Below are 14,047 nucleotides of genomic sequence, written 5' to 3'. Positions count from 1 at the left end.
ATGGATGCTGACGTGATATTTTTTAATATTATTTTAATAGACACGTTAGCATTTACTGTGCCAACAGTATACTCTATTTGCCATGTAGGATATTTCTGTTAAGTGAGTAATGGTAATGACCAAAATGGAACACTTTTTTCGTTTAAGCACTAAAAGCAGTAAAATAAAAATGTAGGGACCGAAATGGAAATAGGGTAAAAATGTAAGAACAAAAAATGTATTTCTGCCAAAAATAAAAAAATGCTAACGTTCTAGGACATGCAACGCATGTAGCCGTAGGTAACAAGAAAATATCTATAGGCAATAGTTGAGGGAGATTAAAATTTTCTCGTGTAGGCAATAGTTAAGGGATGTTAAATTTTTCTCGTGCTAATAGTAGGCTTTATCAATGATTCAATTTTTTTCTTTTGAAAATTTGAAGATTGCTAAAGGTATTTCACCAGTTAAGGCATTGACCTGGATGAGCTTTGGCTTAGAGTCTTGGGACACATCTGCAGATATTTGGCTGTGCAGTGCACATTGACCCCTCAAGACAACCTGATGCATGTATTGGAATTTGGCCATACTTGAAAGCGTATTATTTATTATACATATCTTATTACGTACATTTTTGAAATGCATTGAAACTGTGACATCAAATCATGATTTCTAACTTAGAAATCATGACTTGACAATTTTAGTGCATTTTAAGGATGTGTGTACTAGTATTTTCCTTAATTGAAATATGTCAGTCAAATTTTGGGTTGGGCAAGCATGACCTGAGTCACATGGACATTCAATAATTTGTATGGCACTTAATTAATAGGTTGAAGTTAATTATTGTAATAAGTAATTCTATAATGATAATCATGATTTTTACGTAACAATCAGGCTGATATGATTGACAGGCAGGACCAAGTCGTTCATTATCCGCAATTGGACAATTGGAGCAATGATGGAACACGAAGCCCTTTAGATCTAAATGATTTTGTATCATTGTATAGGATATAATGGTGCCTCTTCGAAAGGAGAATATAATTTCCACTGAATTTCCAATTGTAGCAAGCCTTTTCCAAATACCACTTAGAACTATTTAAAGTGAGTATAGATGATGCAAATTCCCAGCTGATTCCAACCTATTGTTGCTAACAGGTTGGAGAAGTATACCTAATACAAATGAAAATTTTACGTATACTTTTATTACTTTCCCCCCACAAGAAAAAAACAAAATGACTTCACCATTTAGGAATTGGGATCGATAGACAAGATATTGCGTATTCTTATGTAACTTTGCTCCTTGATATAACTTTATCAGCTAACATTAACATGTAGACAAAACATTACCATTAATCCTAATATTATCATGTAGACAAAACATTATCAAGAAATGAAGAGGGATTCTTCTCAAATTTACCTTTGAAAGTCAAAAGCAAAGCTTTGCATCCTGTGATTTCGAGGAGCATGCTTTGCTTCAAGTTAATTATATATGCTGCCTATAATGGTCCCTAGGTAGCTAGATAATGTTGTCATGTCAATGTTCTTTTCTAAACACTAATGTTAGCGGTACAATAATTTTTACAATCTTTATTACAATAGTTGAAGTAAATAATTGTGATTGGAGTAACATTATTTTTATATGAACTTATTATTTACATAATTTTTATTAACACCTATCACAACATGCCAACTCACTCATTGTGAAAATTTTTAATTTATATCCTCCACACTCCCCTTATTGATATATAAATAGACACCAAAAGCCCTTCACGGAACTAAAGTAATTTGCAATAAGCAACAACAAGAGCTAGTAGCCATGAAGCATTTATTTCTCACAAGCTTTCTTATTCTCCTCTCTTTTCACCATTTGGTTTTTCCCATCTTTTGCAACTCTAGCCAAACTGACAACCTTTTCAAGTTGCTTAAATCTCGAAAATCCCAAAATCCTCCAAATACTGAACTATGGGTTGGATTAGACAACGATGATGGCGATTTTTCTCCAGTGTATATTGGACCCCAAGATGGGTTGAAGAAAGCTGACAAGATCAATGCCTTGCCAGGACAACCAAAAGGAGTGGATTTCGATCAGTATGCTGGCTATATTACTATAGACCCGAAACCCGGGAGAGCACTGTTCTATTACTTTGTGGAGTCACCTCAAAATTCTGCAACCAAGCCTCTAGTCTTGTGGTTAAATGGAGGTAAACACAGTACCAAATATTTCAATTTCATTTGTATGAACTAGTATAGGCACAAAGAATGTAGAAAATACCCACTTATATACTTCCTAGGTAGTAATAACAACGACTCCAAATGATAATATTACATAATATATAATACGGACTTTTATATAATTAATTACATGAACATCCATGCACACATAATAGAAAAAGAATCTTAGGTAATCCAATTATATATGTCCACACAATCAAACACAATTTATTTATTACGTAGGAATTCTTGGCTTAGTGTCCCGCATTTTAACTATATATCAAGTTCTACTTGCTCAACTTACTTTCTTTCATTCTGAATATAGAACATAAAAAGGTGGCATCCTATATATAGAAATAACATATCTTAAAATAATGAAATTATAAATTAATCGATCGAGTCAAAACGGAAACATAACCTAATCTTTCTTATATTGTAATCGCATTACTACCATATTACCCTTGTATCGTCTTGTACCAAATACGAGCCAAACTCAAGTTTGTCATCATACTAAATTGGATACTTTTTTTTGAAGGCTACTAAATTAGATACTATGATTACATGTTTAAGTTTGCTTTATTTTCTTGTCATACAATTTCAAGTTTATTCACAAGTTATTCATCAACTTGGTCTTTCCTCATATAATAAACACCACCAATTAAAAAATTTACTATTAAAAATTATATATATATGAGATTGACCGTTAATATTATTCATTAATTCCAAATAATTGTTTTTTTTTTAGAATCCAAATAATTATTTGATATCTTATAAACTTATTTAAAAACTTACACAATCCAATATCAAGTCTTTATAAATTATACATATAAAAATATATAATAAGAATAAAAAACATATATACACATAAACATATGATAAATTATATATGCCCAAATTGAATTTATACTCACAAGTTTATACACAAAACCTATTATATTTTTTTAGCTTAACTTATTCAATCTTTGAGCATAAACCTGAATATGAATTTCTCATTTGTCAAATAACTGAACATAAATATTACAACCTACAAATATTGACTTATTTTAGATTCTGGAATTGAGCTTAACACTTCAATCAGCAGCAAAATACAGTTCGAGATCACAATAAAATGAAGGAAACCTTGAGATAAAAACCCTCCGGAAAACTTAATAAAATAAATAAAAAAATAAAGAAGAAGAAGAGGAAGAAAGAAAGAAAGGCTTGCTTATTCTGTAGTCTCATCTGTGTAGAAGGCAGGGCCTGAGGATTATTGATACTACTATTCTCACGTAGCATAGCATCAGCCAGAAATGTAAAGTAGAATAGACTTAGATCTGCAGTGGTGGCTAGACTTAGATTTGCAGGAATTTTTCTCAAGATGTTTCTTAAGAAGCATAAATTATACAATTTAATAAAAAGAGAAATTTATATATTGACAATAACAACAATTAAAAAACATGCAAATACATAAAATTTACAATTGCCTTCTAAAAGTTTTCATATTTTGAAATCAGTGTGTGATAGTTTCATTATCAATATTACAAGTTACATCTCTTTCAATGTACACAACCAATCAATTATTTATTCATTGAATGTAGAACAAATTATGGAGCAAAATTTAATTTTATTAGAAAAAAAAAATGAGGGTGTTTCTAAATATTTTTTAAGGGTAGACAAATAAAATTTTTTAAATTATTATATATATAAAAAAAATTTCAGATCAGGGTGGTCCCTGAAGGTGGCACCGCCCCTCTAGATCCGAATAACATGTGGCCACCATAGTCGGACTGGGCCACTTCAATTCCCAACCTCTTCTGTTTTGTCACCTACCATATTGTCCACGTGAAACCCAAATCATCAACCTAATGAGTGGTGTTTATTAGGCTTAGGGGGCACGCGAAAATGAGTGTTGTTATTCTTGAGCTAAATTATGGGTTAGCCGTCATCATGTAGCCAATAAGTCAATACTTGAGCCCACCCAGCAAGTTCTCCATCGAAAATAACCTTATTTGTTTATTTTTTAGAAGCGTTTCTTCACAACATTTTCACATAATTTTTACAACAATTCCTAAGTAAAAATTTATTACGAGTTTTTAATTTGAATCATCACGTTTTTCATTTTTTTTTTCGAATCACCACGGAAATTACTTTTTTGTCTACTAGTAACAACTCACAGCAACTTGTCACTTAAGATTTATTGTGAAAGTGTTGTGTATGATAGGAAATTATCTTTTAAGATGAACTTTGGCATTAGCAGTGCCAAGTTCCTTGTTTTGTCTTCTAAACTCTGGAACTCATGTTTATGAATTTGTACCTAATGGACAAGTTCATTTCGTAGCTGAACCGAAAGAATGACAATATGTCCTCCAACCTTTTAGGCTCTGATAAGAACTAAATACTGTTAAAATTGGTTGGACACGTGAATGGTCTTCTGAATCTCTCCAATCCAGTTTGGAGATATCTTTATCCTTATCCTTAAAAAAAAAAAAAAAAAAAAAATCCATGAGCTAACTCTCCTGTTTCAAAATTTAAGAAAACGCTTTATAGTCAAGTGGTGAAGAGACCTAGAAGTTGAAATATAAAAGATTAGAGAAAACTAGCTAGCTATCCTCTGTATAATATATGATGGCAAATTGATTTGAAGGGAAAGAAAACTCTCATATTCTTGTATTATTTATTAAAGGGTCATGTTAATAGGTGTTTTTAGGACAATTGTTAATAAACTAAAAAAAAATTTGACATAATTTTTATAAGAAATATAAAAAGCTATAAAAAATTAATTTTTTTTCCTGTAAAAAATTTCTTAAACAAATGCATTTGTTAACTTTTACCTTTATTAATAATAACACCATCTTCTTTTGTATTATAAACAATCACCTTCCAAATTTTTGGTTTCTACAAAATCATTTAGGGGCTGTTTGGATTTTGATGTAACCATCACTCATCACCTAATTTTCATCACTCATCATTCAAAAATGATGAGACCCAAAGAGATGCAGCTTGTTTGGATTTGTTTTCAAGTTTTGTTTTCATCACTCAATTCTCACATTTTTGAATAATGAGATACAAAAACTGAAAACAAGTTTTAGTTGTTTTTGAGTTATAAAAACTAAATTATAATGGTATTTTTGTAATTCTATTGAACTTAGTGGGTCCCACCCACATGTTAAGTCCCATCCGTAGTAGAGCAAAAATGCCCAGCCAACGGCTACAGCACTATTCATTCTCAGCCTCCATTGTTGTTATTTCCGAAAGGTGATTTTGCTCTCTAAAAGCCATTCTCAACCTCCGTTCTCAGCACTATTCATTCTCAGCCTCCAGATTCTGCTTCAACAAGCCGTGAGTGTATTTTTTTTTCTTCCTTTCTTCACATCTATTGCTTCTTCAGCTGAAACACCTACTTTTAAATTCACGAAGTCCTCGGTCACCATAACATCCTTCCAAAGATTCACAAAACCCCAAATGCAAACCCAGGGAAAAAAACTCTCACCTGCATTGTGGCCACTCTCAAAGAAGAAGACACTGACAAAGAGAAAGAGTCAATTTTTTATTTATTAAAAAAAATGAATAAAGAAGAAGACATACCTGTGGGATAATGGTAGCATGGTCAGAGGGTAGGTTCCATGTTTTTGAGTTCTTAAAGTTGAAAATAGAACTGAGTTCTAGGTGCCAAACCGGGTTTTGGAAATATTTGGGATTATTGAATTATAGGAAATGAGTTATAGAGTGATGATATTTGAGGGATGAATGAGCATTTTTTTTCACCCAAACAGCCCCTTAGATTTGCTTTTTCTCTCACAACTTATCTTTGCTTTCTTACACCATTACTTACTAATTTACTCGCATGGGGCCACAAAATTTGAATGCATTGCTGATTTACTTTGAGTTATAAACTTTCTGTATCATGACAAATTAAAATATCTCTTGCCAGTTGTCACAACATATTGGACATTTCCTATCAGTAGTAGTGAGGCCGACGCAAAGCATTATACTTATCGCCTAACTGTTTCTCTAACAAAAAATAGGAAAAGTTAAGGGATGTCACTGGTGAAAAAATTCTAGTCCCACCAAAAAAAAAATATAACTTTTGTCACTAATTGATGAAAAATAAAAAATAGCAGGTTAGTGTGAAAGTTACAAGAAACTAGTCATAATATTTCAAGTAGGAGAGTTATGCTAAAAATTGTGAGATTGTTTATGGGGCGGATAGAATAACTCACTAATAAAACCATACTGAGATTTACAGGCCCAGGATGTTCTTCTCTTGGATATGGAGCCATGGAGGAACTGGGACCTTTCAGAGTCAACAGTGATGGAAAAACATTATTCCGAAATGATTACGCATGGAACTCCGGTAAGCAGATTCATGTAATTTCACCTTCAAATGATAGAGTAAGCCGTACAGCTTTAAGTACTAGAAATCTAATCTGAATTTATTTCTCTTTAGTAAAAACTAATACCCTTTGAAAAAAATATTGGCAGTGGCAAATGTTATCTTTTTGGAGTCCCCAGCGGGAGTTGGGTTTTCATATTCAAACACGTCCTCAGATTACATCAAAAGCGGTGACACAAAAACAGCGGAGGACTCTTACACTTTTCTTGTGAACTGGCTTGAGAGATTCCCCCAATATAAAAACAGAGATTTCTTTATAGCTGGAGAAAGCTATGCAGGTCATTATGTACCTCAACTTGCTCACACAATTCTCTCAAAGAACAAGAACAAAAACCAAACAGTAATCAACCTCAAAGGCATTGCAGTGAGTACATTGTGAATTCTATGCGCTTGTTATCTCAATGCTTATTCTAAAAAAACTGATAAAGGCTTCTCTGTAAATGTCAATGGATGCAGATTGGGAATGCTTGGATAGATGATAATACTGGTCAAGTGGGCATGTATGATTATTTTTGGACACATGCTTTAAACTCCGACGAAACTAATGCAGGAATTCATAAGTACTGCAACTTGGTTTCGGATAATTTCTCAAGCCAGTGTGATGATTACCAAACACGAGGAGATTTAGAAATCGGAAATATTGGTATTTATAACATATATGCTCCAATTTGCAAAAATGCAAAACCCAAGTCAGGCCAAAGCGGTTCTGTAAGTCTTTATGCATTAATCAAAATAGTTTTTATTTTTATTTTTTATTTTTTTTATGAATAATTTCAAATCTAATTAGAATCATAAAGAAATAGCCATGAAGATTATTATAAAACAGGGCGCATACAATTGGGTTTGACTTTATGCTCTTGTAAACTAAGCATGAATTTGGCTTCAATAATCTGTGATTTTATATTCAGTTGACAAGCACATATAAAGAACTTAAACTGACCTTGTAATTAGAACTAAGCTAGAACTGATTTTAATCTTACACTATATAGGTCCACAATTTTGATCCCTGCTCCGACTATTATGTCCGTACTTATCTAAATCTTGCCGAGGTGCAAACAGCTCTTCATGCAAAAGCTACAGAATGGGAAGCTTGCAGGTATGAGTGAGTTACCTGTGATACCTGTGGACTTGACCACATGGGCAGTGATGATCTTGTCACAAAGCATGAAAAGATAGAAGTCCCACAAATGCAAAGTTAAGATCTTTCTTGGACTAAAAGTGCCACCCAATACAAATTACTAATTTTGCTTCTACACTGCCTGCAGTGGTTATGCATGGAGAGACAGCCCAACGACAATTCTGCCCACTATAAATCATCTCATTTCAAGTGGAATTAGTGTATGGATATACAGGTAATCCCTCATCTTACATGAGCTTTTTTGGTTTTTGGCAAGTGATCCTTCAAAATTTCCTATTCATGAGAAAACCCTGTTAAAATTTCTCTCTTCATAACTGAACCAAAGCTGTAAGTCTATTACAGTAATTAGATGTAAGAGTGCTGATTATTACACACCGGTGTGTACTAAATGTGTGCATCTTGTCAATTGAAATTGTGTCTTCAAAACAAGGCTGTGTGCGGATGTGTGCAACTATGTGTGACAAACATTAATTTAGATATAATACAAGCTACCAATTGCTAGCACCTTAAACTTTCTGTCAATGAAACCTGCAGTGGCGACATAGATGGCCGAGTTCCAGTAACCTCCTCTAGGTACGCCATAAACACACTAAAACTACCAGTCACTACTAATTGGCGCCCATGGTATTCTGACAATGAGGTAAATATATTAGATAATTGATCTCATAGTTTAGCCAAAATTAAATAAGGTTAAGAATTTCCAACATGTTGATGCTGGCAGGTTGGAGGATATGTGGTTGAGTACAAAGGAGTGACATTCGCCACAGTAAGGGGAGCTGGGCATGAAGTTCCAAGCTACCAACCAGAACGAGCACTGACCATGATCTCATCTTTCCTTACAGGGAAACTTCCCCCAATAGAATAAATTGCCCTTTCACACTGTAATTTCTAAAAATTTATATTGTCCAGGTACATGTAAACTAAGCTCAAATAGTTTCTGTACGGTCATGGATTGTCCATGCTGTGTTACGTCTTTCTTTTTCTTTTCTTCTTTTGTTGAAATAATCAACAGCAATACCACATCAATAAGTACAGATGACAAAACTTCTCTTACACTAGTTAAAATCCAATAAATTCCCAAGATTCAGGTACAATTTAAGCAAAATCAAGACAACTAGATCCAACAATTTGACTCAGAATCTCCTATTTGTAAAATAATGAGAACCTCCCCCATAGAACTCTTAACTTTAGAGTTCTGGGGGTCTTAACCCCAAGGAGATACTACTAGCACACGTGCACACAAAAATACAACTACCAAACATTAAGCAATCGAGTTCTGACAGTCAAACTCTACACTGAAGATTTATGCACTACCTCCTTGATAGTCCAGAAAGTAAACTAAGCGCTTTCCTCCTCTGCTTTAACCCCTCTTCCATCAAACCTCAGCTCACATATTTTAGCATGTTGAGCAAGGCAAGACAAGCCTTAAATTGCAACACCAAAACTCATTTACCCTCACTCTACGAGGGACCAAACTACCAAGATATATCACCAAATTATTAGAACCCCAATAACACATATCTACGTCTTCATTACCACAAGACCGCTGTATTCATATTCGTATCCTATTCAAAACCAGGTTTTACATCACTTTCTTATTATAATTATCATTAGCTTTTTTAGTTATGTTTGCTAGTTACATATCAGCATTAGGTCCATTCAGTCCAATTCAGTCTACTTCGGTCCAATTCAGTCCAATTCAGTCTACCTCTGTCAATTTCGTCCAATTTGGTCCATTCACTCCACTTCGGTTTATTCAGTCAAATTTAGTCTATCTGGTCCACTTCGGTCTATTTGGTCCATTCTATAAATTTCGGTCCATATAGTCTACTTCTATCGATTCGGTCTATTTAGGTCCAATTTGGTCCATTCAGTCTACTCGGACTATTTGGTTAATTTCGGTCCATGTCGGTCCAATTTGGTCTATTCGGTCTAATATGGTCTATTCAGTCCACTTTAGTCCACTTCAGTCCAATTTGGTTCATTTCGGTCCAATTCGGTGTACTTAAGACTAGTTAAAGATAAGTTTGAGTTGAGAGTATTATCAATTATTTGAGGAATATTAATTGTAATTATATGATAAATTTGAGTTATCATGATAATCTCCTTAAGAGAATGAGAATTTGAATAATGAATGTGAAACTTCAAAATTTTAGTTGTACCAAAAGAAATTAGGAAAATATAATGCATAAAAGAAAAAAGTTAGAAAAATATGGATATCAATCAAACAATCAAAAACACAAAAAATGATAAAATTATATATATTGTAAAAATTGTGTAATTAAAATTACTTTTAGAAATTGTTTAATTTTTAGGTAGAAGAAATTATCTACAATAAAATTTAGAGAATAAATTATATATTATACCACATTTCAAAATAATTATATATTCTCACGCATCACATTTGTCTGTGGCTAGTCTATATATATATATATATATATAATAGGTGAAGTTGAGAGAAACTCAAATTAAAATTCTAAATTAGAGTTCTAACTCTGCGCCATGTATCCTAAATGATTTATTTTTAAAGAGTTTTATTTCTTAATTTTAGAATCAAATGTGGGACTACATCATAAATATTCATTTAAGTGAGTTATTAAGTACAAAAATCAAAGAGTTTAGAATAAATGAATTGTAAAAAAAAAAAAAAAAAAAGTGCTTTACAATAATTATAAAAAAAAATGGACAATTTACATTTTATACCTAATAATATTCTTACAAATTTTTTAAAAAAGTTAACAAAATATAAAAATGACTATCAATAATATTTAAATTATATATATATAGGAATTATATTATGCATTTTATTGTATATTTTTAAATGTGTCTATGCATATGCATGGGGTTACAAGCTAGTGAAGTATAATAGCTAAGGCATAATGTAAAAAAGCTTCTTTTCTTATAAATTGAGCTTCCACCATAAATATCTAATGTACAAAGGTGTGACACATCCTATTATATGAACCAAAACAAAAGTCACAACTTCATCCCTAATAATAATTTATACGAGTAATCAGTGTTCATAATCCTGAACAGAGTTGCATAGCTGATGTCAGGTTTGATGTGAAAATGGACAGCTTAATTTCTTTGTCAGAATATCCGGATAGCCTCTTGACTAACCTCAGAAGAAATGTTTGCCTATTTAAGATGGTCTCGTCAGGGTGTCCAAGTCTCCAAGAGTCTTATACTTGCGAAAGATTAATCTCTGTTTTGCAGCTAGTTTGCACAGATACTGCAATATTTGTGTCTATGAGGCACTGACATAATCCTGAACATGTTGCCTAGGCATCCGGGGGAAAAGCTATAGAGAAACAACTCATTATTTTTTAGGAGGAAAGGAAAAAAAGAAGAGAAAAATAAAAAATGACACTTATAATCAAAAGAACAAGAAAAGAAAAAGCTTAGCTAGATAAAATGACCGAAGTTATGGTGTGCTTCCAAAGCTTCAAGGATGCTACCAACCTGCCACCTGCCAAAAATTTAGGAGGTGACAAGTCCGATCTAGCTCAAAGAAGGAATGGATTAAGGATTTTAAGTTAGCGAGAATTGGAGTATAAAAAAAAAAAAAAAAAAAAACTCTAAATAAGCATCTATATAGTATTAAAAAATTATAAATACTCAAAATTGCTGTTTCTAAATATATTAAGATGCAATTATTTACCAAAACAAAAAAAAAAAAAAACAAAATAATATTTTTTTATTTTTTTTGTTTTAATACTAAGCTGGCTATGATTTTTTTTTTTTGGGTAGTGGAAGTTAGAGTATTCAAAGTGGTGGTGCTAAAAATTTTAGTTTTTAGCACCTCAAAAAACTATTTTATCTATTTTACCACATTACTTTACAATACACCAAATATCAAATATTGTTCTATTTTTTAATCACTTCACTTAAAATAATATAAACAACTCATTAAAATAATAAAGGAAGAGAGAGAATTTGAGTATTTTAATTGAAGGAAGAGATGTAATCTTAATAAAATATTTTATTTTATTTTTAATAATTTGCTACAGTCAATTGGTATTTATACCAATTTACTGTAGTTGCAAAAAAATTAGCTTTAACTTCTCTAATAACAAATGATTTTTTGGTTCTTTGGTGGTAAAAAATATATATATATATATATATTTATATTTTTTTTTTGTTGCTAAAATACAATCATCATTGTAAATGTTTTTATTATTTTTATTAAGTTTTTGGGTTGGATAGTTGTCATTTGGGTGAGACTAGCTAGGCTTATTGAGAAGAAGGGGGCCTAAAGTTTTGAAAGGGGGGCCCAACTAGAAAAATAAAATATATAATAACTTAAAAAAAAAAAAAAAATTGAACCCAAGGGGGCCAAGCCCCCTTGGGCCCCCACCTAGGTCCGTCCCTGGCTAAAAGGGCACCTTCTCCCCTTGTAAAGATGTGAAGGATGAGACCATTAGTTCAAGACCCATCACACACACACACACACACACACACACACACACAAAAACCTAATAGCTTATGTAAATCTAGTCCCAAATTTGAAGACCTCATTTAGCTATAACAAGACCCACACACACACACACACACACACACACACACACACACACACACACACACACAAAAACCCTAATAGCTTATGTAAATCCACCACCCTAGTCCCTAGTTAATTTGAAGACCTCATTTAGCTATAACAATGGCAAACTCGCTGCATCATATATTCTCACTGCATATGGGTTTGCACAAATCTATTTATCAAATACTATAAATGCATGTGCCAACTATATCAAGTTAGATCTCATGATTTACCCTAAGAAGCATGGGTAAAATACGATATGGGATACGGTGATATAGAAATTCTTGAAAAATTATGATACGATATGACGTGATTACATGTATTAATTAATAATTTTTTTAAAAAAATTATTAAGTATAAATCAATTTAAATGCAATAATGGAAAATAAAGTGAATACATGGCCATTATATGATGTTTAGAATACAAACTAATGTCCAAAAGTGTAAATAAAAAATAATTAGATAAGTGTTAACATTAAAATTAATATATAAAGAATATAAATAAAAATCCTTACAAGTTTGAGCTTTCTTGATTGGGAGGTTGGGTTGTATCTGAGTTGTATCATGGCCATATCCTAGACGTATCGTCCCCTTTTTTTTTCAAAAAAAAGGGTTGGGACACGCATGGAATACATATGTTGTTGAGGAAAAATGGAGTATCCATTCTTCCAAGGATTTAACATGGTTTTAACGTGTAATAACTTCCTAGGTTGTATTTCAAAATTGGAATAAACTACTATCAGTGCCTGTACGACATATTTTTCAGTTATTTGAAAATGAGTTTTATTCATTATTTAAGTGGTTGTTTCAAATTAGAACTAGTAAAAACTTATCGTTTATGATTTGTTGTGATAATATTGTGAACGAAGCGCTTCTTGCTTTTTCCAAGGCCATTTAGAACTATCAACAAGGGAAGGGGCCATGGCCCCTCTAAAATGATCAAAAATCCTTTTATACTATGTGTTTTTAATGAATATTTCAAATATTTACCTTATTAAAATTGAGTTGGTTACCCAAATATTTTAGTCCAATGGTATTCTTAAAAAAGAAAGGAATATATATATATATATATATATATATACACCTTATAATTTAAGTGGTTTAACAAATTAAACATTCTAGTTTTATAGTAACAAATTAATGAAATTACTCTATAGTTTCAAAAGTAGCAAAATAAACCTCTATTTCTAAAGATAACAAATTAGACTTCATCCCATAGTGTTTGAGTTATAATATAGGTTAGGGTTTATTAATTTGCTAGCTTTTGAAACCTTAGGTTGAATTTATTATATTTTGAAATTATTGGGTTTAATTTTTTACTTTTTAAAACCTCACATTTTAATTTGTTAATCTTGAAACTATATAATTTGATTTGTTACATTCTTAAAATGAAATTTATCAAAAATGATTTAGTCAATTGGTTCAATATTTATAGAGAAATGTAATTTTTTTAATTTTCCTTCTTAATTTAATTTTTTTACTATAAAACTTACGCTTCTACTTCTATTAAAGTTTTACATCATTCATGCTTTGGTACTTCATTTGGTTTCATTAAAATTTTGTTAACCACCTTGATAGACAATTAATATATTATAATGAAAATGAATAATTTCATAATTTCACTACCGAGATGGTAAAAAAGGAATTTTATTTTATGAAAAATTTTCATTGAGCAAAATATTGATAGGAGATAATTTTTTTTTAATTAAATATTTGTGTACATGTATTTCTATGATCATATTATACAACTTTTATATAGTCATTGGATTTTTTTTTTTTTTTTGAAACTATATAGTCATTGGAATTTAAA

At 31.5% G+C, this 14,047-nt stretch overlaps 1 protein-coding gene across 2 annotated transcripts; it reads left to right on the top strand.

Moving 5' to 3' along the window:
* Nucleotides 1–1,772: 1,772 nt before the first annotated feature.
* LOC115974228 (serine carboxypeptidase II-3-like) lies at nucleotides 1,773–8,683 on the top strand. Of its 2 annotated transcripts, none has more exons than XM_031094475.1 (8): nucleotides 1,773–2,177; nucleotides 6,413–6,520; nucleotides 6,649–6,923; nucleotides 7,016–7,267; nucleotides 7,549–7,655; nucleotides 7,825–7,911; nucleotides 8,232–8,337; nucleotides 8,419–8,683. In XM_031094475.1, the coding sequence occupies exons 1-8, from the start codon at nucleotides 1,793–1,795 to the stop codon at nucleotides 8,560–8,562; spliced, it is 1,464 nt and encodes a 487-aa protein (XP_030950335.1). In that variant the 5' UTR covers nucleotides 1,773–1,792; the 3' UTR covers nucleotides 8,563–8,683. The 2 variants fall into 2 exon arrangements, with proteins under 2 accessions (XP_030950335.1, XP_030950336.1); XM_031094476.1 differs by having other exon boundaries at nucleotides 8,232–8,270; nucleotides 8,419–8,553.
* Nucleotides 8,684–14,047: the final 5,364 nt, after the last annotated feature.

The sequence above is a fragment of the Quercus lobata genome, chromosome 2 (genome assembly GCF_001633185.2).
Source record: "Quercus lobata isolate SW786 chromosome 2, ValleyOak3.0 Primary Assembly, whole genome shotgun sequence".
NCBI lineage: Eukaryota > Viridiplantae > Streptophyta > Magnoliopsida > Fagales > Fagaceae > Quercus > Quercus lobata.
The sequence above is the reverse complement of the archived record's forward strand: the minus strand, read 5'-3'. Positions and strand labels throughout refer to the sequence as shown.